This window comes from Odocoileus virginianus, chromosome 14, assembly GCF_023699985.2.
Source record: "Odocoileus virginianus isolate 20LAN1187 ecotype Illinois chromosome 14, Ovbor_1.2, whole genome shotgun sequence".
Taxonomy (NCBI): Eukaryota; Metazoa; Chordata; class Mammalia; order Artiodactyla; family Cervidae; genus Odocoileus; species Odocoileus virginianus.
The window spans coordinates 32,230,700-32,256,957 of NC_069687.1; the positions used below are offsets into that span (position 1 = coordinate 32,230,700).

At 33.2% G+C, this 26,258-nt stretch overlaps 1 protein-coding gene across 3 annotated transcripts in view; it reads left to right on the plus strand.

Moving 5' to 3' along the window:
- The window catches only part of NIPBL (NIPBL cohesin loading factor), a 195,787-nt gene that overhangs the window by 139,006 nt on the left and 30,523 nt on the right, over positions 1–26,258 (plus strand). For all 3 annotated transcript variants that reach the window (XM_020901635.2, XM_020901637.2, XM_070476591.1), the window contains 16 exons: positions 2,258–2,489; positions 3,313–3,464; positions 4,030–4,110; positions 4,555–4,655; positions 6,041–6,179; positions 8,984–9,066; positions 9,668–9,800; positions 10,769–10,912; positions 13,059–13,148; positions 13,990–14,204; positions 14,308–14,410; positions 15,032–15,130; positions 15,232–15,378; positions 16,992–17,126; positions 18,276–18,374; positions 19,870–19,923. In XM_020901635.2, coding sequence (XP_020757294.1) covers positions 2,258–2,489; positions 3,313–3,464; positions 4,030–4,110; positions 4,555–4,655; positions 6,041–6,179; positions 8,984–9,066; positions 9,668–9,800; positions 10,769–10,912; positions 13,059–13,148; positions 13,990–14,204; positions 14,308–14,410; positions 15,032–15,130; positions 15,232–15,378; positions 16,992–17,126; positions 18,276–18,374; positions 19,870–19,923 — 2,007 coding nt within the window. The remainder of the gene's footprint in view (positions 1–2,257; positions 2,490–3,312; positions 3,465–4,029; positions 4,111–4,554; positions 4,656–6,040; positions 6,180–8,983; positions 9,067–9,667; positions 9,801–10,768; positions 10,913–13,058; positions 13,149–13,989; positions 14,205–14,307; positions 14,411–15,031; positions 15,131–15,231; positions 15,379–16,991; positions 17,127–18,275; positions 18,375–19,869; positions 19,924–26,258) is intronic.

Genomic DNA, 26,258 nt, shown 5'->3' on the forward strand with positions numbered 1-26,258 from the left:
ATGTCCGACTCTTAGCGACCCAATGGACTGCAGCCTACCAGGCTCCTCCATCCATGGGATTCTCCAGGCAAGAGTACTGGAGTGGGGTGCCATTGCCTTCTCCAAAACTAATGTTACACATTATCAATTGATAGCTTTGATATAAATAAGTATGGTGACAGATGTAAATTCATTCAGTTCAAAGGATCATTCTTTAATCTTACATTATGCTCTTCCTTTTGTAAATGGATGAGTCTTTAAAATGTCTTTTCATTTATAAAATGTTGGTAGGAAGTAATTCTTTTTCTTGACCTTACCTGGAGAACTTAATAGTTGGAAACCATATGGTGATTTCTTAATGTATCCTAAAATGTTGATCCTTATGTATTATTTTTATATCTAGCTCAAATGTTTGTTGAAAGGATGTTTCATCAATTAATTCATGTAACCTGCTTAACAGTATCTGGTACATTGTAAGTTCTTAATAAAATGTTAACTGCAGCTGTCATTACATTTTAGTGTGCTTTATCAAAAGCAGTGGCAATATGGTGTAGTAATAATGATTTATATAAACCATGGTCTGCCTTCCTAACCTTATAGCAGATTTTCAAAACCGTATGTGCATTTGAATTGATCCTGGTGTCTCTTTAACAATTAATAAATTCAAACACTAATGCTTATAGGAATTTAATGTAAGAGATAAGAATTTAGGAATATTTTGAGTGAATGAAATTTATTTTTAAATGACTGATAATAAAAATAGTATATTATAGAAAATTTTTAAAACAGAAAAGGGTCCAATTTCCATCTAGCGAGAAGCACTGGTAGCAAGTATTATTGATAGATAATACTTCTGTTCTCATATATACATACATAGTGTATATATTTAGCACATGAACTGGATTATATCTCAGAAAGGAAGTGTTCTTGATGTTTTCAGAAGGCACAGGAGTGCTAAGTAATTTACATGGAATTTAGAAAAGTAATCTCAGGTGGTATTTCTGTGGTCTATTAAATATATCCATATTTTTCCAATGCCGTTTTAAAATAATTTTTGAATCATATAAACCTAAGGGATTAGAGACACTATAGTGACAGTATATTGGTTGGCCAAAAAATTTGTTCAGGTTTTCCCATATGATATTACAAAAACCCAAATGAACTTTTGGGCCAAGCCAATACTACATCTTTAGTCTTACAAGTTTTTTTGTTTGTTTGTTTTTTAATACTTTGGCAAGAAACTGTGGTAAATAGCAAGAAACTAGAGTTCAAAGTTGTGGAGAACTCGCTGACTTGCTTTTAATGAAATTATTTTTATTCCTGAAAACCTTAGCACTTTTTAGTGTGTTGCTTTTAAGCCTTAATGTTTGACATGAGTGATGAACCTCCCCAACTGACTATTCCAAATAACAGCTTCAATATCAAAGAAAAGTTATTTTATCTTACTTTTTTAGTGGGTATGTAAGTATTAAAATGAAAGAAAACTAGAGATGGAGTTTTTTGGCCTTAGTATAAAGCCCTTCTCTGCTTTACATATATTATGCTTTTATTAATTTCTCTTCTCACTGTTATAAGCTTTCAATAGCATGCATATGAAAATATTCCTAGAATATAAAGTTGATATAACTAAGGATGTGATAGAAGGATTTTCACTTTAAAAGTAAGATTAAAGTCACTTTTTCCCAATTGTAATGCATATTGCTAATGTATAAATTAAAATATAGTCTATCAGTTGTTGAATTATCTATTTTAGAAAATAAACTATGTTTTCAGTAGTCTGCATAGTTACCACTTTTTAATCTGTTTCAAAAATACAGTTTTGTTGAAAAATAGGTATTAGAAATGATTGAGTTGGTAACATTTTACTTACAAGTCTATCCAAAAAAATGAACATAACTAAAACTTTGTTATTAGGATGTCACTTAATGGTGAAATTAGAAAGTAAGAGTACATTATGTTTCAAAACATTAACACAAAAATCATACCTAACATAATGTAAGTATTTGTACTTCACTCCTGATATTCTTTAAATAGACACACATCAAATCTCTTACCAGGTTTTCCACCATGCATGCTCAGTCACTCAGTCAGGTCCGATGCTGCAACCCCATGGCATTTTCCAGGCAAGAATATTGAAGTGCGTTGCCATTTCCTGCTGTAGGGAATCTCCCCGACACAGAGTTTTACAGTGAAGGTCAAATGTAGTATAATCTTTAAAAAGTATTTTAACCTATAAATGTGTTTATTTCCATTTCATTAACAATGTGCTGTTTTACAGAATAATGATACTGAAGAAGAAGAAAGGTTATGGAGAGACCTTATTATGGAGAGAGTGACAAAATCAGCAGATGCCTGTCTTACAACTATAAACATCATGACATCCCCTAACATGCCAAAAGCTGTATATATTGAGGATGTAATCGAAAGAGTTATCCAGTACACTAAATTTCATTTGCAGAATACACTTTATCCTCAGTATGATCCTGTTTACAGATTAGATCCTCATGGAGGTTGGTTTGCCCTTTTATGCTGATAATTTTTTAGTTTAATATCAAAATTACCTGTAATATAATTTTGCCATGTTGGATGGTTCAGAATGCAGTGACTTCAAAATTGCACCAAAATTGCTAGATTATAAATTTGTACTCAACACTGCCCTTCATTTGACTGGAATATAGAACTTTTCCAGTCTGGTACTTGTTCAGTTATAATTTCTTTAGCAACTGTTACATATAATAAAAAGTAATTTTACTGGTCTGCAAGCTTAAATAATGTTAATGTTCACTTCTGGTTCCATTTAGTACTACCCCCTAATTTTGCCTAAAATATTATCTACAAAATGGGTTGATTAAAAATGTATATTCTTAGCAGTTATCCTTTAATATAAACTAATTAAAAATGTATATTCTTTCTCTTATAATCTTTATAAATGAGTCAAATATATTAACATGTTTACATTTGAAGAGAAGAGGGCAAACTTGAATCATGAATATCCTAAGTTAATTATCTGTGGTTTAATTATTGCAAGTTGATTTAAGGGGAATATAATCTTAAATCCTACTCCAGTCAATGGGGAAAAAAAAAAAAGAAATTTATACTTAAGATCCAAGAATTTAATAGCCATTGAAAATCTGTTCTAACAGTGTTGACTTTCTGAGTATTCCCTAGAGAATAATTTTCTCTTCAATAAATAAATAGATTTGTTTGCCAAGTTATATTTTTATATAGGGAAGAAAAAAAGATGTGTTCTTTTAATTCAGGAAGCAGTTTCATTGCTATTAGACATTATTAAAAATTGACATAAGCCTTGTTTTGATTTTTTTTTCATCTTAGGAGGCTTATTAAGTTCAAAGGCAAAACGGGCTAAATGTTCTACCCATAAGCAGAGAGTAATAGTAATGCTTTATAATAAAGTTTGTGACATTGTTAGCAGCTTATCAGAACTACTAGAAATACAACTTCTAACAGACACAACAATCCTTCAGGTAAGTTTTTTTCAAGCATTTTCCATATTTCTAGACCAAATAATTTAAGGATAAAGGACCCAGTTGGGTTCAGTTTAACCCTGATCGCTCAATAATAATACCAGCACTACATTAAGTTTTTCCATTCTGAGTGTATTATATCTAAATGGAAGAAGTAAAAGTCTAGGGAAGTTTTAAAAAGAAGCATTTGGGGCAGAAGAAAGGTGAATGTAGTGTAAATTCTAAACTCTAAATTATTTGAAAGTTACATGATCATTTCCTTTAAAATATGTTAGGATATTTCTTCCAGAATAGTGAATTATGTTTTGTTTTTTGCATTCCTGTGACATTTATCAGTCTAAAAGTTGGCAGTTAGAGGAATGGCATCTGAGAAGGAAGATATGTACTAATTTTCTTGAGGATGAAAGGGAACAAAGGAAAAACTAGGTGCCTATTGATGAGGGAAAATAAAATGCTCTCTCACTGTTCTTCAGTAAGTTTTTTAGTGTTTTGGGATTTAGTAAGGTAGAATGTTACTGGAATCTATTACAGATGTGTACTATTGTTACTCTCTGTGTCTATGCAGGTATCTTCAATGGGAATAACACCATTTTTTGTGGAAAATGTCAGTGAACTACAATTATGTGCCATTAAATTAGTCACTGCAGTAAGTAAAATCAGTACACATTTTTAGTTATCCCCCCCAAAAATAATATTGATATTGTTCAATCAAATTTGCAAAAACTCATGCAGATTTTGAGTTTTCCATGAGGGCTATTTTAGTATGCCTTAGATTTTAAACACTTCTAAGTATTTAAAAATATTTAATAATTTCTTAATAAAATCAATTACTTAAAATCGTTTAAATCTGTCTTACTTTCCATACCCAAGATATCATATTCCTCTAAATGAAACTAGTATACTATGACTTCTTTAAGAATGTTACAATTTATGATAGATAAGTTGAGCAAATTAAGTCATTACTATTGAAGATGTTGAAAACATTTTCATTCTAAAAGGCAGATTAGATTTTTATCACATAGTATAGTATCATTTTTGTTTGTTTTCAAATAATTATAACTTAAGTTAAAATCTTATAATTGCTAAATAGGTATTCTCAAGATATGAAAAACATAGGCAGTTAATTTTGGAAGAAATTTTTACTTCACTTGCAAGATTACCTACCAGCAAGAGGAGCTTAAGGAACTTCAGGTAACTAACTATAGCAAACACCAAGTTTATGATGAAGAACCCCATTATACTGTAGCCATCATATATTTATTCTTTATCATTTCTGATTTTTGTTTTAATCATCAAATTAAAAAAAGGCAGTTCAGTGTCAGAACAGCATGAAGAATAGCTTAAATGTGTGAAGTAATGGTATACTCTTGAGAGACTTAAAGGCTCAGTGATTGTCAAGTGTAACAATCTTTGGCAGGGAATTTCAGTCTTGGCATAATTGACATTTTGAGCCAGATAGTACTTTGTTTGCAGTGCTGTCCTGTACATTGTAAGATGCTTAGCAGCATCCTTGACCCCTACCTACTAGATAACCAAAAGAAATGTAGCCTTTCCAATTATGATCACCAAAATTTTCACTAGACACGGGCAATGTTCCCCTGAAGGGCAGAGCCATCCCTGTTTAAGAACCATTGGTCTGTGAGAAGAGCAGTAAGAAATACAGCTCCAAAGCATCAGAGGCAATTCAGGGATTTTACAAGCCTTATTAAGGAACTTGAACTTAATCCTTTATACAGTAAGTCATTATATAATATTTTTTTAAGAGAGCTGAAAAATTGCTCTAATGGCAATATAGACAATAGACATGACTTTAAATCACTAAGCACAGAGTAGCTAAGAAATGTTATCCACTATTGTTAGCAGTATTGCCTCTGTTGGCATAGATCATCATCAAAATTTCCATGACTATCGTAATATTCCTGGGTGATTAAATGTACTGACCTAGCATATAGGGTTATATTTAGATGGCTTTGAAGGCTGTCCTCTATAAAATAATTGTTTTTATCTTACTTTTTTTTGGACCACTTATGTGTTGATAAACGTCTATTGTCTACTAAAACCTGAAGAAAAACTTAATCAACATATAAAGGAATACTCTTTTAAACAAAAAGATTTAAAATCTGGGTTTTTACATTCTGTGTCACTGACCTCATACTCTGACGTATGATCAAGAGCTGACTATGGAGCAGATTTTAGTAATATCGGAAATATTATCGAAAGAAATATCGGAATGCCTGGGCATTGTGAAACCCTGAAGACTTGTCATTTTAAAAATAACTTTGAAAAATATTCGATGTTTTACATTACAGTTCTCACTCTCCAGTACATATAAAGTATAGAATTTTATATACTGCATTTTTCCTGTGACTATTTCAATGATCTATACATAGACATTTAATTGGTATTTTTTCTAACTTCCCAAAAATAATTAACTAAGGTCACTGTTACAAGCACTAAGGATAATGCCTAGAAATTTTGGTAAAGAAAGCACCTGAAACTTTAAGATCATAAATAACATGTAAAATGAAATTCTCTTCATATGCTGTATTATTAAAATATTTTCTTCTCCATTAAAGGTTAAATAGTAGTGATATGGATGGAGAGCCTATGTATATTCAGATGGTTACAGCACTGGTTTTACAACTAATTCAGTGTGTAGTACACTTACCATCATCAGAGAAGGACTCTAATTCAGAAGAGGACTCAAATAAAAAAGTAAGGAATCATTTGTAAATTTTAGAACTGCTTTCTTTTGTAGAAAGAAGTACCTGTATTCTCTGCCATTCTTATAAAACTGAAGGTGTTAATTAGGGTTTCATGACTGGGTTTTCAGATCCTTGTCAAGCATTAGACTAAGTTTTAGGAGACTTGAGTTCTAGTATCCACCATTCATGAAACGTACAAATTGTTTTAATCTTGTTTCTTTATAAAATGGGAATGATAATACCTAACAAGCCTACTGTTATAAGTTGTGAGGTTCAAGTGAGATAATGAACTTGAAAATGAATATTATAGTATGCAGTATCTATAGTCACATGTTACAAATAATTATGATGTAATTAATGTTTAATTCATGCTGAAAATGAATTTATGCCTTCTCTATTGAGTAACTTGGGGGCTTCCCTGGTGGCTTAACAGTAGAGAATTCACCTGCCAGTTCTTGAGTTCAGAAGATCCCTGGAGAAGGAAATGGCAACCCACTCAGTATGCTTGCTTGGGAGATCCCATGGACAGAGGAGCCTGGCGGGCTACAGTCCATGGGGTCGTAAAAGGGTCAGATACAATTTAAGAGATTAAACAACAACAATTTGAGTAACTTATAGCGATGATTTGCTTTTGGTTTTGTAGCTTTGACCCATCGATACTTAACATTTTTCCAGGTTCTATAGTTTTACCTCCAGAAAATTCCAAAGAGGCTTAATTTTATTTCTTTATTATAATCAGAAAGGTGCAAAGTATAAAACAAAATATCAAAAAGTTTGAGGTCCCTGTTCTCCGCTTCTCCTAATCTCGTTCTCTTTTCACAGCCTTTCCTTACCATTGTGAATGTATATCTTCTTTGATTTGTTTATCTGCATATTTGATAGTTTTAATTTACATAAATGATATAATGACATTTACAGCAAATTTTTTCACTCGCCATTGTTTTTAATACATGTAGCTGATGCTAGATTCTTTTTGACTTGGGTTAAATACAGCATATGTGACACACAGCTTGAAGCATAAGTTTCTCTAGATATACTTAGAAGTAGAATATTAAATCATAATTTACATGCACTTTAACTTAATGAAACTGGTCAGTTTGCTCTAAAGTGATATTCTAGTTTACATTCATACTTTTTGATTTTTGCCTAGTCTGGTTAGTGTAAAATAATACCATGTTTTATTTTGCATTTTTCCGGTTACTAGTGAATTTTTTTAATGTTTATTCATGTATCAGGTTTCTGCAACTTTGAATTACCTATATACTGATCTTTAAATTTCTAATGATGGAGTTGAATTTTATTTAGTATTATATTCCAGCATTTCATAAACTTTGAACCTGCAAATTTTTTTGAAATTCTTTTTGTATTTTCCATCAAAATTGTTCTGACCTAGATCATGATAAACAACTATTTGTATTTCATTTGTTACACATGTTTCTCATTCTTAACATATGTTAAGAATAAAGCATATTGGATGAAGCACAAGCTGGTATCAAGATTACTGGGAGAAATATCAATAACCTCAGATGACACCATCCTAATGGCAGAAAGCAAAGAGGAACTGACGAGTCTCTTGATGAAGGTGAAAGAGGAGAGTGAAAAAACTGGCTTAAAATTCACCGTTCAAAAAATAAAGGTCATGGCATCTGGTCCTGTCATTTCATGGCAAATAGGTGGGGAAGCAATGGAAACAATGACAGAATTTATTTTCTTGGGCTCCAGAATCACTGTGGATGGTGACTGCAGCCATGAAATTAAAAGACACTTGATCTTTGGAAGAAAAGCTATGATGAACCTAGACAGCCTATTTAAAAGCAGAGACATTACTTTACTGACAAAAGGTCCATCTAGTCAAAGCTATGGTTTTTCCAGTAGTCGTGTATGGATGTGAGAGTTGGATCATAAAGAAGTCTGAGCTCCAAAGAATTGATATTTTCAGACTGTGACGCTGGAGAAGACTCTTGAGAGTCCCTTGGACTGCAGGGAGATCAAACCAGTTAATCGTGAAGGAAATCAACCCTGAATATTTATTGGAAGAACAGGTGCTGAAGCTGAAGCTCCAGTACTTTGGCCACTTGATGCAGAGAGCCGACTGATTGGAAAAGACCCCGATGCTGGGAAAGATTGAAGGCAGGAGGAGAAGGGGATGACAGAGGATGAGATGATTGGACGGCATCACCGACTCAGTGGACCTAAGTTTGAACAAACTCCGGGAGATAGTTAATGAAATGGAACACTGGCGTGCTGCCTCACATGGGATCACAAGAGTCAGACATTACTGAGGGGCTGAACAACAACAATGCTAATTGTATCTTCTCTTACATATAATAGTATAGTTAAAGTGTTAGTATTTTTTAAAGTTATTTATTTATTTTATTTTCGGTCGTGCTGGGTCTTCATTGCTATGAGCAGGCTCTCTCTAGTTGTGAGAGTGTGCGCTACTCTCTAGTCACAGTGCATAGGTTTCTCGTTGCGGTGTCTTCCCTTGCAGAGCACAAGCTCAAGGGTGTGCTGGCTTCAGTAACTGAGGTTCATGGGCTCAGTCATTGTGACTCCCGGCCTCTGTAGTGCCAGCTCAGTACTTGTGGTACACAGGCTCCACGGCATGTGGGATCTTCCCGGATCAGGGATTGACCCTGTGTCCCCTACATTGACAGGCAGATTCTTATCCACTGTACCACCAGGGATGTTCATAAAGTTTTAGTATTTAATTGTATTGCCCTTATAGTCACTAATAACATGGTAGTAGCAACTGAAATAATTTGTTTGTTGGTTATTTCTTACATCTATATCCATTCATTTTTCTCAATCTAGGTTGACCAAGATGTTGTCATTACCAATTCTTATGAAACAGCCATGCGAACAGCCCAAAACTTCCTTTCCATCTTCCTTAAAAAGTGAGTAAAATTAACATAATCTGATTTTTATTTTCCCCGTGGAGAGTAGTTCATTTCTTTTATGTAAAAGATAATCGAACATCCTTCCATAATCTAAACCCTGACTATATATCTCTGATTCCTGATATCCTTATCTTTAAAATGAGGCAGTTGGCATATTATAAAATCTAAAGTTTTAGATTTTATGAACTTTCTTGTGTGTTGAAGCTGTGTACTCTCGAAGCTGAAGTACAAGGGTGAATTTCTTTAATTTTTCATTGAATTTTCAGACATTCTGATTGAATAGGAAAGTTTAGGGATAAAGGTTTACTTAGTTTTCATAAGAATTTATAGTAATCTCATAGAAAAACAGTGGTCATTATTTAAAATGTATTATTCTTGCCAGAAAGTAATGTTAAAATTAGCCAGTAAATGAATTTCCTGTAGTAGGGGGGAAAATGAAGTTTGAGAAATAGTTTCGTTTTAAACCATATTTTATCTAATGTGCTCTGTTACACTTTGTTTAGATATACAAGTCGAGAAACTTCGTTACAGAATTTCAGTCATATTGGTGAACATGTCACCTGAACTCACAACCTTTTCATTATTTATCTTTGAACAGATGTGGTAGTAAGCAAGGTGAAGAAGATTACAGACCACTATTTGAAAATTTTGTTCAAGACCTTCTTTCAACAGTCAATAAGCCTGAATGGCCAGCTGCTGAACTACTCCTTAGTTTGTTAGGGAGACTGTTGGTAAGAGTATAGCATTTAAAGATTATTAGATTACTAGAAGACAACATAATGAGGATGTACTCTGATTCACAGATGATGAATTCTTTAAAAATGTGTAAGGAAATACGACCATTGCATCTCTATTTTTGCATGTGCATTACTGTACATAATACTGTTGGTACCTTGTATAAAATTTTGAAATGTTGTGACTTTTGGTGCTTTCATTTCATTACATAAGATAACAGTGCTTTAAAAAACTTCTTTTATTTGTTTGAAAGTATAATTAGTTAAAAGCATCTCAACAGAGTCATAAGTTATTGTAGTTAATTCATTTCAAAGCATGAAACTGATTAATATGAACTCTGTCATCTTTAAGAGTACTTCTAAAAACATGACACATTTTAGTCCTCATGTGATACCGTATTAGGGAAATAAATACAAGGAAATGCTGTTGTGATTTTTTTTTTTAAACTACCTTTGGACTTGTGTAGTTGTTACAGAGCTTTGGGGGCCTTACTTTCTGTCAGTTGGAAAATGTATTAATACTATTCTGAAACCAAGATATTTTTTATAGACTTTGAAATTCCAGCCTAAGAAATTCTTGGTCGTTTATAATCCCATTTTATACAGTAGAGCCTGCATTTAAAGAAAGTGACTGTGTTCTTAGTTATAATTTTTTTTTCTTTTTAATGAAAATGTTAAAATTCTGGAAATTCAAGAGGCAATTAGTGGGAGTTCCGTGGTGGCCTAGTGGTTAGTATTCTGGGTTTTTACTGCCATGACCCAGGTTTAGTCAATGGTCAGGGAACTGAGATCCTCCAAGCTGCAGGGTGCGGCCAAAAAAATAAAACAAAAAATTTTTAAAGGGTAATTACTTTGTGAGATAATATGACAGGGGGAAAAAATGTTTAAATTTCAAGTAAAACAGCATAGATATGGAATTTATATAAAAACATTTTAAGTTTATTAAAATTATTTTTCATATGCAGGTTCATCAGTTCAGTAACAAGTCCACAGAGATGGCTTTAAGAGTGGCATCTCTTGATTACCTTGGAACTGTTGCTGCAAGACTGAGGAAAGATGCTGTTACAAGCAAAATGGATCAAGGGTCTATAGAACGTATTTTAAAGCAGGTATTGAGATAAAGAATTTACATTTTGGGGATAAGCAATAAATAGTTAAGAATTTTTTAAGGTATTCTTATGTTAGTGTTGCATTTCATTCTTGTAGATTCAGAATAAAATCATCTGAAAGCGCCACAGAAAAAATATATACCTTAGGGTGAATTCTGTATAACAAGAACTTTCAAATGATTTATATAATCCTTAGTTAAGTTTTTTTTTGTGTATGTGAACTTCTGTTATGAATGTGTGATACTAGTTTCTATTTGGTTTAACAATACTTTTATTTTAAACTGTGGGGGAGGTGATAGTAATACTAAGATAACTTAAGAAAATTGATAGGTAAATGATCTGTGTGTGCTTAGTCACTCAGTCGTATCCAACTCTTTGTGACCCCATGGACTGTAGCCCACCTGGCTGCTCTGTCCATGGGGATTCTCCAGGCACAAATACTGGAGTGGGCACGAATACTGGGCACGAATACTATGCCCCCCTCCAGGGGATCTTCCTAAGCCAGGGATCAAACCCAGGTCTCCCACATTGCAGGCGTATTCTTTACCGTCTCAGCCACCAAGTATCCCAAATGATCTGTAATCCTACCATATAAAGCTTTTTTCATTTTCTTTATACTCTTATTTTATTTTTTTTAATGTCCATAACCATATCCATGCTGGCCATGACAAATGCCTCTAACTTACAGAAGAGTTTTAAGAATAGCACAAAAAGCTCCCACAAATCTTTCATTCAGATTCCATTATTTGCTTTATCATTCTCTTTTAGAATATACATACATATGTGTCTGTATATTCGTTTTTATTTTCTTTTGAACCATTTTGAGCAGTCAGGATGTCACCATTACCCTAGAATTTCAAAATATGATTCCCTGGACAAGCAGCACCGACTTTTATATCACCTGGGAATTTGTTAGAAATGCAGATTCTCAGGACTCTCCCTAGAACTACTGAATCAGGTATACACAACTATATTTAAAATGGATAACAAACAAAGTCCCACTGTGTACTACAGAAACCTCTGCTCAGTGTTATGTGGCAGCCTGTATGGAAGGGTAGTTTGGGCAGAAATGGATACATTTATCTGTAGGCTGAGTCCTTTTACTGTCTCCCCGACCCTGTCACAACATTGTTAATCAGCTATACGCCAGTATAAAATAGAAAATTTAAAAAAGAAAAATCAATACCCCAGATGCAACTAAATAAAAACCATTCTGAATATATCCATTTCACTGTACTCTCAGAACATAGGTTATTCTCATCTTTGTTTTCTGCTTAGATGTAGTCTAAACCATATATTTGGCATTTCACACAGGTAAAGCCAGAGTATAAGCTATAGACATGAATATCAACTCAGAGTTAATTTCCTTCTCTGTATTGTTCTTGAAAGGGCCTCCCTGGTAGCTCAGTGGTAAAAAGTCTGCCTACCCAATGCAGGAGCCACAGGTTTGATCTCTAGGTCTAGAAGATCCCCTGGAGAAAGAAATGGCAACTCACTCCAGTATTCTTGCCTGGAAAATCCCACGGACAAAGGAACCCGACAGGCTACATTCATAGGGTCTCAAAAGAGTTGGACACGACTTAGCAGCTAAATGACATTGTTCTTGACAGGACCTAAAGACTCAGTCTCTTTCTGCTTCCAGATCAAATGAATAGCTCGAATATACCTACTGTATATTTGATCTACATGACATAAAGTATTTTGTATTAATTACAAATAAAAATATTTCCCTTTCAGAATGTTCTTTTTAAATAATATCTCAAAGATACCCATAACACATAATACAGGTAGCAGTTTCCATTTACTAGATTAGAAGTTTGGAGTTATCTCTTACCAAATAGAAAACCAGTGTTACGAGGTTCCTACCTCTGGAGATTTACAGACACATTTTTCTAATAATTATTATGTCAGCTACCTATGAGCTTCTTTATAAAAAGTTAACATGTAATTCATAAAAGTAACCTGAACTATCAGTATATAATGTCTTTCAAAAAACAGTATTCTTCTGTTTCTTCCTTTTAGTTAACTATACCTATACATTTTTTGTCATTTATAAGATTTTTCCTTCAGATTTCTGTTTGTAAGTGGATGATTTATTAAAATATATTAGTAATATCTTTGTGTTATGACCTGATTTATTTTGTAGGTTTCAGGAGGGGAAGATGAAATACAGCAATTGCAAAAAGCATTGCTTGATTACTTGGATGAAAACACGGAGACTGATCCTTCACTGGTGGTAGGATTCTACTCCTTATTTTGTAATGTTCACATGTTTATTTCAAATTTGGTCTGAAAGAAAATTGAGAATGTCATGAAGAGGATAGTAGTATTGGAATATTAATTTTTGAAATAGAAATATGTGGTAGTCGAATTCAGATACAGATATTGTTGTTTCCTAATATTATGTGACTTGGGTAATCTGAAATCTTTCCATGTTTTATCTTTCAGACAAAGATCCTTGACCCAGGTAGTATATGAGATAATCTATTAGCATATAAAAAGTGAATTTTTATAAAATGATTAGAATTTTATATTTTAAATATAATCCTTAATTCTGTTTTTTTTTAGTATATTATGTACCCAAAATATTAGTAAAATAAGCTTGTATGTAAAATTTATACACTATATTGGGCACTTTTAATTTTTTTTTAATTGATGGGATATGCATCTACAGAAGTTGGAGAATTAAAAATTAAAAATAAAGAGGTTGGAGATAGCTGAAATTATTCAGCCAATTACTACAGATTTTCAGTCTTTCTGGAAAGGAACAGACTACAATGATGTATGTCAATTATTTCTCAATAAAGTGGAGGGGAAAAAAACCCAGGGACAGATTATACATGCACCTTAGTGTTAATATAGTTCAATAATAAGTGGCTGTATATTTCTTGAAGAAATAAGGTAAAACTTTGAAAGTAACTATAGTTTTCTACCTTCAGCGTTTTACTCATGTGTTCTAAACTTTTCTTTTTAAAGTAAACCTTGATAATTGTGTTTCTGATTGTGAACACTTTGTCAGTAGGTTGGAAATTTTGTTACTAATTTCATCAAACTGAAGTCTTAAAATTTCTTTCCAGTTTTCTCGTAAATTCTATATAGCCCAGTGGTTCCGTGACACAACACTGGAAACAGAAAAGGCAATGAAATCACAAAAAGATGAAGAATCATCTGAAGGATCACATCATGCTAAGGAAGTTGAGACAACTGGTCAAATTATGCATCGAGCTGAAAACCGGAAGAAGTTTCTTAGAAGCATTATCAAAACCACACCTTCTCAGTTCAGCACATTAAAGTAAGATCCAAAAAGAAAAGATCCAATGTTCAGTTGTCTCTTTGATATCTATTTACTTACTTTACAAAAAAATTAATTACAATTTAATGACCTTTCGTTGCAGAATGAACTCTGATACTGTGGACTATGATGATGCTTGTTTGATTGTTCGATACTTGGCCTCTATGAGGCCGTTTGCCCAGAGCTTTGATATTTATTTGACACAGGTAAACTGGACCAGAATTCTTTATACAATGATACTGATTTTTCTAATTCTGGAAAACTTGTGTGTGATGTCTGTTCATTGTTGAGAACAGATATTTTTAAAAAATCATGAAAATAACATTTGTTTCTTTTTTCCATATTTGTTAAAATATGTTTGTTCTGCATGCCTTTTACCTGTTGATTCTTGTTTTACAGATAAGTGGATATGTATCTGTATGGTACAGGTAGAGTGATGGTATAGTTAGAGTGATTGATGTTATAAAAATAAATTATTCAGTTACCAAAATTATTATTTAAATGATACTAAATATCCTTGATTAAAGTTACACATAGAAAGTTTTCATGGGGCTACAGTTTCTTGCAAATGAAGCATAGCAATAAAAAACAGGTTTAATTGAGAATGACAGAAGAAAGGAAAGGCCATAAAGTATAGAGTGCCGTACCTTAATGTTCTACGTTAAAACTTTGGATCAGTATGATAACAGATCTTTTTACTTACGTATATAAAAATTGAAGGAAAGTAAATTCTATATTTCTTAATTTTTTTGCATGTTTTCTTTCTTTGTTTTGTTAAAAAGCTATATGTTCTAAAATTGATGAAAATGTTAATATTTGCTTGGCAGATCCTTCGAGTTCTTGGTGAAAATGCAATTGCCGTTCGAACAAAAGCCATGAAGTGTTTATCTGAGGTTGTTGCTGTAGACCCCAGTATTCTAGCAAGGGTAAAGAGGAATACAAATTATTCTTTTTATGTGACTTTTATATTCAAATTAAAATATTAGCTCTACTTAGTATAAGTTATATTTTCTTTATTTTTATTTAGCTGGATATGCAGCGAGGAGTTCATGGACGATTAATGGATAACTCCACTAGTGTCAGAGAAGCAGCAGTGGAATTACTAGGTCGATTTGTCCTTTGTCGACCTCAGCTTGCTGAGCAGTATTATGATATGCTGATCGAAAGAATATTGGTATGCTTGTTTTGTCACTTTTATTATAATTTATGAATATAATTTTGCCTTTCCAATATCACTTTTTTAAATGTTAAGGTAGAAAAGTAGATATTAATTCTATGTTTATCTTACCTAATATATAAACTGTAGCAACTTTCTAAAGAAGAACATATTTCAAGAGGAGGCCTGCTTAGTATTGTAAAGCACATCTTTGGTAAAAATTGGATTCCTTTTACCAGTTACTGTTAGCTTTTGATTATGCTGGTATATGAAGAGTAAATGATAGGAGCTACATGACATAGTTAAGTATTTTGGACAGGGTTCTAGAGTAATTATAAATATATATGTATATAAACTGGAAGAATTATTTCAGTAAGAGCTATATATAGAACTTTGGTGTCTGACAATATTTTTGGTTATTATGTGTATTTGCATATTTCCTTAAAGCTGAATTATGACAGACTCAGATACCTGCAAGCTAAATAAAGTAATTTGAGTTTTAAGAGCAAACATAAGAAATGCTATTCTAAGATATTCTTTTCTTCTATGGCATTGAATTCTGTGGCCCTGAAGTATTTCCTTGGAAATGAAAGGAAACATTGGCATTACAAAATATCTGTTGAAATTCCATACCACCCACTGCAGGGATATTGACTTCTTCTATAACGCAACAGAGATTCATTAGGTACAGGATTTCGGTATTCCTAAACTGACAAGAATTTATCACCTTTAGCCTAGTATAAAATACTGTGGGACTGAGAGTTACAGATAATTTCATCTCCAACTAGCATAAAATCTTGGTGGAAACAAAGAATTTTAAGGACGAAGTAGAAGAATTTTTTCACTTTTATTGTCTTAACTCTTGAGTGAAGGACAAACAACAGGATTTTCAGGTATAATGAACTCTTGACAGCATCTACGTTACCAATATGTCCTAAAATATTTTCATGATTGCTAAACTACATAATGGAGATAATTTTGCACAATGGGTGTTCAATACTTTTTATTTAAAGATGATTTAGTTACGAAAATCTGTTAAGTTAAAAATAGTACAGTTAACACCCATGTATCTGCCACAATATTTCCTCTCTATTCCAGTTAGAGTAATCTCTAACTCTTTCTTGCACATAGCCACCATGACATTGAGAGATTTAAAAAGGCAAGCCAGTCTTGTTATTTTTTCATGGTTTCGTTTCCTTTAATCTGTTTCTTTTTTCCTTATATTTGCTATAAATTATCAAATAGTGGTACTGGTTTGACAGATTTTTTAAACATTTTTGTTAAATATACTTCATATGCTGTTTGAGTGCCAAACACTGTCCTCAAAGTTTCATGTTTGTTACTCCATTTAATTTTGGCAAGCTTATACGCTCCTCCTGTGTTCAGTGCTACTTAATATTTTCCATATATTGGATATTACATTTTAAAAGCAAAGACAGCATAATAAAATAACTCATATTTATAATAAGATTAATATAAATATGTTTAAAATGAAAACATATGGACCATGTTTATAATGTTAATAAATGTATGTATACTGTTTGTTGGTATTTTCTAATTTTATTTTATCAAATTTCATATACCTTGGCACCTCAGTTTTTGTGACATTTAGAATATCTTTCTGTTCCTAGGATACTGGTATCAGTGTCAGAAAAAGGGTGATAAAGATTCTAAGAGACATCTGTATTGAACAACCAACATTTCCAAAAATTACAGAAATGTGTGTAAAAATGATTCGCAGGGTAAATGATGAAGAGGGCATTAAGGTAAGATAAAACCGTTGACTACTTTAAAAATTTATTTTTCATTAACGTTTTACATGTGTGTGCATGCTCAGTCACTTCAGTTGTGTCCAGCTCTTTGCAACCGTATGGACTGTAGCCCACCAGGCTCCTCTGTAGTCCATGGGATTCTCCAGGCAAGAATACTGGAGTGGGTTGCCATGACCTCCTCCGGGGGAATCTTCCCAACCTGGGGATCGAATCCAAGTCTCCTGTGTCTCCTGCAGTGCAGGCGGATTCTTTACCGCTGAGCCACCAGGAAAGCCCAAGTAATTTAAATGTTTGCTTTATATATATAAGTTTTGTTAATTACATATATATATATAAACTATACAAGTAAATCAATATTATAGACTATAAATTGAAGAAAAAGACATGTTTAGGTATTTTTATTTCTGGGTCCTGCATTAGTTAATAAAATCTGATCTAATCAAACCAATTTGAGAATTGTAATATTTAATATCGTAGAGATTACATTGTATATAGGAAAGTTATTTCAAATTAAATTGATTTTCAAATGGTATGTCCTTGGCTTTCTAAATTAGTAAATACTTTGTTGAAGGTTAGAGTTCATTAGTGAATCTTATGTATATGTGATTGTCCCTATATTTCTTTTTTGGGTTTTGATTTTATTTTGTTTTTTTAACAACTTCTACCAAAGCAGAAAAAGTATTTTTTAGTTTGATCAAAAGCATTTGAGTGCATTATATCCAGAAGTTCTGTACTAGACATAGTATTGTGTTAAGGCGCTTCAGTCATGTCTGACTCTTTGTGACCCTATGGACTGTAGCCCTCCAGGCTCCTCTGTCCATGGGATTCTCCAGGTAAGAACACTGGAGTGGGTTGCCATGCTCTCCTTCAGAGGATCTTCCTGACCCAGGGATCGAACCTGTGTCTTTCTTACATCTCCTGCATTGGCAAATTATTAACCCATTTAAAATCTTTGCCAAACTGAAAAAAAATGATAATTTTTATAAATTAATTGGTGATCTTTTTGAAACTGAAGATGTCATACTAGAAATTTCAGGGTTTTATATATATATACTTTAGCTTTGGGCTTTAATGAGAATTTGGGATTAAGAATTTTGCCACATTTATTGTACTTAATTAGTTTGAAATTTTTCTTTCTTCTAGAAATTAGTAAATGAAACATTCCAAAAACTCTGGTTTACTCCAACTCCACACAATGACAAAGAAGCAATGACAAGGAAGATTTTAAATATCACTGATGTGGTAAGAAAGGACTGGAACAAGGGTGGTTCCTGTAGGTGCAAACCTCATTGAGGCCTGCCTTGTCTTATAAAGGGAGAGACAATGGCAAGATATTTGGTTACCCTCTAATACTTCCCTTATATATTTCTGGAGATACTCAAGGGATGCAAATAAGATGAGAGTGGTATTTCTACCTACCCCCACTTTTTTTGGCATTCATTGTCTTAAGCACTGATATTAAAATTCTCCAGACTCTTCCAGTGATTGAAAAGTGAAAGGGAAATGAGAAGTAGATAAAAAGATACAATAACCCCTGAATAGCAACCTGAAATAAGACTGTAATTTCTACTTTTTCCAGAATACATGAGTTAAAATTAGTTTCATTATGTTTAATTATACAAGTAAACTATAATTTTTTTGACCCAGAATGCTTTTCATGTTTTGAACTTAAGAATTTTTATATTATGGATTACATGATCATCTCTGTTTTACTGATGTCTTTAAATCTTCTACCTAGAAGGAAAATAAGAAGCAAATATTTGCATTTTTATTGTTTTAGACCTTACAGATTTCCTGATAGTGTGTGATTCAATATACTATTCAGAATGTAATACCATTTTAAATTTTAATACATTAAGTGAATATCTTGAATGGCTTCTAATATACTTTTGGAATAAAGTTCTTTAACATGGTAGATTATTGGCTCACTGAAAAAAATAGTTTATTTGAAAATAATTTTTTTTTAGTTCTAATCTAATCCACAATCACTTCTTTTTTTTTTAATTTTTCTTATTTTGCTTTTTAATTTATTTTTTATTGAAGGATAATTGCTTTACAGAATTTTTCTGTTTTCTGTCAAACCTCAACATGAATCTGCCATAGGTATACATATATCCCCTCCCTTTTGAACCTCCCTCCCATCTCCCACCACATCCCACCCCTCTACATTGAAACAGAGCCCCTGTTTGAGTTTCCTGAGTCACACAGCAAATTCCCATTGGCTATCTATATATTTTACATATGGTAATGTAAGTGTCCATGTTACTCTTTGCATACATCTCACCCTCTCCTCCCCTCTCCTTATGTCCGTAAGTATGAAAATAATTTTTTAAATTTAGAACTTTGAACGTTTTTATTCTTGAGACTATAGCATAGCAAAAGTATGTTTTGTTTTGTTTTTTCTTTTCATTTATTTTTATTAGTTGGAAGCTAATTACTTCACAACATTTCAGTGGATTTTGTCATACATTGACATAAATCAGCCATAGAGTTACATGTATTCCCCATCCTGATCCCCCCTCCCACCTCCCTCTCCACCCGATTCCTCTGGGTCTTCCCAGTGCACCAGGCCCGAGCACTTGTCTCATGCATCCCACCTGGGCTGGTGATCTGTTTCACTATAGATAATATACATGCTGTTCTTTCGAAACATCCCACCCTCACCTTCTCCCACAGCAAAAGTATGTTTTAATGTAAATGTCTAATTTTGATAGTTGCACCATATTTTTCCCCTTAGGTTGCAGCATGCAGAGATACTGGATATGACTGGTTTGAGCAGCTTCTTCAAAATGTGAGTGTTTGTAGACTTCATGATTTGAAAGAAATTTTTCAGTTTTTTTTTTTTTTTAACTTTTTTATAAAAAAAGTTTGTTTACTTTGTGGTAGGGAAAATTTATTTCAACGTATTAGGGTGAATGTTTTGTTTAATACCCCTATTTAATCAGTTGTTCAATTGCTTACTACAAGTAAGTTTTCTGAATAACTAATATTAATATTCTCTCTTCTCATCCTTCTAGATAATTTTTAATCCCTTTAATCTAGATGATAGACATGAGATCTATAAATAGGTATATAGATTGCATTAAATATATGTTTACATTATTTGACATGTTTAAAAATATATAGAATGTCCTATAGTAGTATACAATTAAACCACAATTAGTGTTCTTTAAAAATTTTGTACATGGAAATATTTAGCTCCTTATGAAATTTTTTATTTAAGGATTTTCAAATAGAAGTACTCATTACCCAGCTTCAAAAGTTGTTAGCATTTTCCTAATATCCTATTTCTCTCTTTCCCACACCCATCTATTTTTTTTATTTAATTTTCTTTGGCTGTAACACTTTTATAGAAAATCCCATACTTTATATCATTTCACCCATAAATACTTTAATATCTATCTCTAACAGAGATGACTTTAAAAAAAAAGTATCTTTGTCATCTGTATCAAAATAACTATTAATAAAATTATTTCCTAACATGTAATAGTTATTCAGTGTTCACATTTCCCTGATTGTCTCAAAAATGTGTTTTTTATAGTTGAATTGCAGTTGCTTTGGTTGACATGACTCTTAAGTCTTAGTCTACAAAAGTCAACTTTCACTGTTCCTTATCTCATGCCACTTACATGTTTTCCTGTAGAGTGTCCCATATTCTAGATTTCATAGATCTCTTCTTTCTGGTGTCATTTTAGTGTTCCTCTGTTCACCATTTTTTTTCTGTAAGCTCTTAAGTTAGATCTAGAGGCTTACTGATATTGAAGTTCAGTTTGTAGAATACAGACAAGAACACTTCACAAGTGATGCTAAATATTGTTGCCTCACATCAAAAGGCACATAATGTTTGGTTGTCCCATTTTCAGTGATTTTTACTGTGTGCTTAATCTTTCATAAAGTCTTTCATGATAGGTTTCGAATGATCATTACCTAGGTTCATTATTTTCACTACAAATTGCAAAATGCTGATTTTTTTCAAATTATTTTATTTATCCCTTATTAATTGGCAGGAATTCTTCTTTAAAGAGGAATTTTGTCCTGATAATTTAGTTACTGTGAAGTATAGTTTGTACCAGAAAGGCAGGGAAAGTGCTCTATTCTTTTCCATTACTTACCAGTTTTCAAGATAATGAGTTTTCCTATCAACTTTCAAAGGTGAATAACGAGTTTGTTCATTTTTTAAAATATCAGTGTGAACTAAAAGATTTTTGTATTCTTTTTATTTTAATTTATTGCAATCATAATTCTTTTTGAAGCTCAAATTGTCCCATCTTTGGTCAGTGGTAGTCCCTTCAAGTCGATTTTGTACCTTTTTGGTATAACCTCATTACTCTCTTGTAGCCTGATTACTTTCTGTCTCTACAAGATTCCCCAGGCTCGGCTTGTACATTTTCTGTCCCAAATCTGAGCTCAGCCATTTTTTCCTAAGAGCCCTGATTCCCTTTTGTGGGAATAATCTGGGTGCTGTGGATATTCATTGCTAATGGGTTATCATAGCTTTGGACCTTTTCAGAGGATAGAGCTAGAAATATATATATATTTATTTAGAAAGAAAAAATAAATCAAGAATTAATATTTTTAATTCAAATTTAAGATTATGAAATTCTCCTTTTATTATTTCTTTTAGGCTAAAAATCTTATCAAAGATAATTTCCTATTAGCTTTGCCCTGTTATATTAAGATTACTAGATACAGTTTAAGACTTTTTTGCATTTCTTTTATCTATAGCTCACTGAACACATACCATTAAAAGTCTATCATGAAATAGTTTTTTCTGTTTGATATGTCAACAGTTTACTGTCTGTTCTATTTGTTTACCTTTTAATTTTTAATGATACTTTTAAACTATATTTAGCAATATTTTTAACAATCAGCCAAATTATTTTATTGGAACATAATTTACATGCAGAAATGTTAACCAATTTTAGGTGTGTAGCTTGACTAATTTTAGTAATTATTTCTCTTAAAAACTTTTCTTGTGCCTCTTTGTAGTAGTTGATCTCCCCCAACCCTGGGTAACCACTCATTCACTTTTTGTCACTATAGTTGTCCCCTTTGTAGAATTTCATGTCAAGAGAATCATACAGCATGTAGTCTTTTGTGTTTGACTTCTAGCAGAATGTTGCTGGTATATTGTTCTATTCCTTTTTATTGCTGAGCAGTAGCAATAGTATGGATGTATCGTAATTTTTCTGTTAATTCACAAACTTATAGACTTACAAGTTGTTCCCAGTTTGGGCTGTCATGAATAATGCTACTTGTGTGCATGTCCTTGTAAGATTGGGTGTTTTCATTTCTCTTGGGTAAATTCCCATGATCGTGATTACTGGGTCATGTGAGTGAGAAACTGCCAGGCTGTTTTTCCAAAATGGCTGAACCATTTTGCATTTCCACCAGCAATGTTCCAGTTGATCCACATTCTCATCAATACTTGATATTGTCAGTCTTTTTAAGTTTAACCCTCTGGTAGTGTTTAGTAATATGTTCTCTTTAAAAAAATTTTAAGATGCCTTTTTTAAGCACCCTCGTGGTGTTTGCTTACGTTATCCAGTCTGTAACATCTTAGACTCTCTTTATCAATCATCTTCCATTTTATAATTTAACATGATATATTTGATACCCTTTCCCCCATAAATCAAGTAATTAACTGTATTATAGAGCCTTATGACCATCTTAGTTATATTTATGTCAACCATTCCAAAGGGGACACAATAATTTCTAGAAAGGTCTACACCCATGTTTCATATGATACTAGTATAGCTCTCAAAAATGTCGTTAGTATTAATAAAAAGAATCTAAGGTAATATTCCCATGTGTTATTGGCAAGTTGAAAGTAAATAAGTGAACACTAGATTTGTAACTTCTTAGCAGTAATTTTATACTCTTTATATCTTTACTCTCTAGTCCTCTTTTATCTCATTGCTCTTTCTATTCCTCCCTGCTTTCCTGCTTTAGTTTCTGCCAACAATTTAATTTACCAAAGTGACAGTGTGGATATAGTCATTAAACTAGCAGAGTTTAGTTTCATGAAGTAAAGAACATTTTATTAAAATATTTCTATAAATATTTGCTGCTGCTGCTAAGTCGCTTCAGTTGTATCCAACTCTCTACGACCCCATAGATGGCAGCCCACCAGGCTCCCCCGTCCCTGGGATTCTCCAGGCAAGAATACTGGAGTGGGTTGCCATTTCTTTCTCTGATAAATACATGATGGAGGTATAATCATTCTTAGTGGTTATAACAACACTATATAAATTTGAAGAAAAGCTGAGGATACAAAGAAAGGACTACTGGAATTATTTTAAATCCTTGAATCAAAAATAATCAGCACTCTTACTATTTCCACATGAGCTCATGTACACACATTCCGTTCTGTCCAGTTTTAGATACTTCTCATTATTATTTTTGTGTTGATTTAGACTTCATATTGATAGTGATTCCCAATTCATGGAATGTGATAGCTTTGGGAAACTTTAAGTACTACATGAAATAACTTCATATTTACATAGGCATCAAACTCTGTTGACTACATAATGTTGTTAGAATGTATACACACAGACATACAGACATTTTTTAAATGTATGGAAATTCATGTCTCTTTTAACTTTTAATGAATTTGTGGTTTCTTTTGAATTTTTTCAGTAGTATGTGAAAAGTTCAGTCATGAAAGTTTTTACTTTTTTTTTTTCCTAAAAAGTGGTTTAGTCAGTGTAAATCACTATCATAGCCTATGGTGCGTACACAAAATTAATTTTACAATTACAATGCCACTCATTTTCATTGCTTATGTTCTAAGATTACAGCCTTTTTTTTTTCTTTTTTTTTTTTTAGTTTACAAAAAAATGTAGGCAATGTAAAAACTTTAATAGCCTACATTTCATCTTTTCCTGACCTTTGTAATCCAAAATAAGATCTGCCTCTTGAAGTTTACAATCAAATACTCTTATTGCCATCAATCAGTAAATGAATAGAAAAATGACTATATCAATGTTCACACAATTTGATTGTGCTCCACATCATAGAAGCACAGACTGCTAATACATACAGCAATATAGACATTTATTAAAGCAGTCTGCAGAATGAATGAATCCTTACACAGGAGAGTATATATTCTGATACCATTTATATGAAGTTTAAGTAGAGGCAAAACTAATCTGTATTGAAAAAATTCAGAAGAGTAATTTCAGGGGGGCCAGGGATTTACTCAGAAAGGATATATATCAGTCAGATCTTCTCGAATATTACCATAATTCTTCACAGAAACAGAACCAACCAAATACTGAAAAAGAGAGAAAAGATTTATTGTAAGAACTGGCTTGTGTGATAGTTGTTGTCATTTACTACTAAGTCCATCGTGTGATTATAGAGCCTCTTAAATCCCACAATCTATCGGCAAACTGGAGACCCAGAAAAGCCCCTAGTGTGTGGTTTGTTCTGTGTCCTAAGGCCTGAACCACAGAAGCGGATAGTATAAATCCCAGTGCAAACGTGAAAGAAGACCTGTGCTCAGGTACTCAGAGAAGGGTTGGATTCTTCCTGCCTCTGCCTTTTGTTCTGTTCAGGCCCACCCACACTGGAGAGGGCAGTCTGCTTTGCTGAGTCCACCAGTTCAAGTGCTAATCTCGTTTAGAACCACCCTCACTCACCAACACATCCAGTAATAATGTTTAACCAGATAACTGGGTGTCCCAACCAAGTTAACACTCGAAATTAACCATCACAGCTCTACCCTTTGTTAACTTGGCACCCATATATCGATACATCTCCTTATACCATGCTAAATCTCCAAAGAAGACAATAACAAAGTCATGATTCTATCTAACATGATACAGCTATCCTGCATACAACCAAAAATGCACTAACCCCTTTCCCAGAAGAAGTCCTTGAGTAATGTTTACTCTTCTCCTTGACATCCCGTAATTTAATTATTACCATGTCAGTTTATAATAACATTTAAATACATTGGTATGAAATCAATATACTTTATGTTCCGTGGTAAGGAAATAGGAGGTGGGAGGGAAGAAAGACATTTTCTCACTTTCTCTGCCTCAGTCTCTCCCTGTCCCTCTCCCCAACTTCCATATGCATAACACATACACATATTCATGACAAAATAAGCAGGAAATACTCATGACAAAGTCCTTGTATCTATAACTGATAATGTGGTCATAGCTGGTATTTATTACTAAGAGATGGCCTATGGGATCTCTTGCATTCCAAACATACTCTTACATACCTCCATTGTGGAATATTAACGCTAGTTTCTTCTTGGTGCGTGCATGTTCAGTTATTTCCAACTCTGCGACCTTTTGGATTGCAGCCCACCAGGCTCCTCTGTCCAGGGGATTCTCTAGCAAGAATACTGAAGGGTGTTGCCATGCCCTCCTCCAGGGGATCTTCCCGACCCAGGGATCAAACCCGTGTCTCCTAGCTCTCTAGCATTGGCAGACAGTACTTTACCACCTGGAAAGCCTAACTCCTTTCTTTACTTGTTGATTCAGGGGCATAAAGAGTGCATAGTAGTTGACTGACAGTCTTTCAGTTCAGTGGGTTTCTTGTTAACGTCTTCTGGTACAAAAATTCCTGTCTCTGTAACCTCTCTAGGCCAGCAGAGCATAAAGTCATGGGGGAATGGAAGCAAAAATTTTGCTAATCACTTATATTAGCAAATGATTGATTAGCAAATTTGAGTGAGTGATGGCTTTCAAATTTCCACCTCTTGATTCCTGGACTGTGAATCCTGGCTATGGACAAAACAGCACCATGTATTGGATGCTGATTCAGAGCATAGGAGCCTGCTGGAGGATCTTGCCCCAGCCACACCAAGATATTGCCCCCTATCTGATGCTGTAACTGAGTTTATAAAAGGCTGTTTCCGATCACCAGCCCAGGTTGGATGCATGAGACAAGTGCTCAGGCCTGGTGCACTGGGAAGACCCAGAGGGAGGGGGTGGAGAGGGAGGTGGGAGAGGGGACCGGGATGGGGAATACATGTAAATCCATGACTAATTCATTTCAATGTATGACAAAAACCACTGCAATGTTGTAAAGTAATTAGCCTCCAACTAATAAAAATAAATGGAAAAAAAAAATAATAAAAGGCTGTTTCCACCTTCTGTCAAGTCAGCT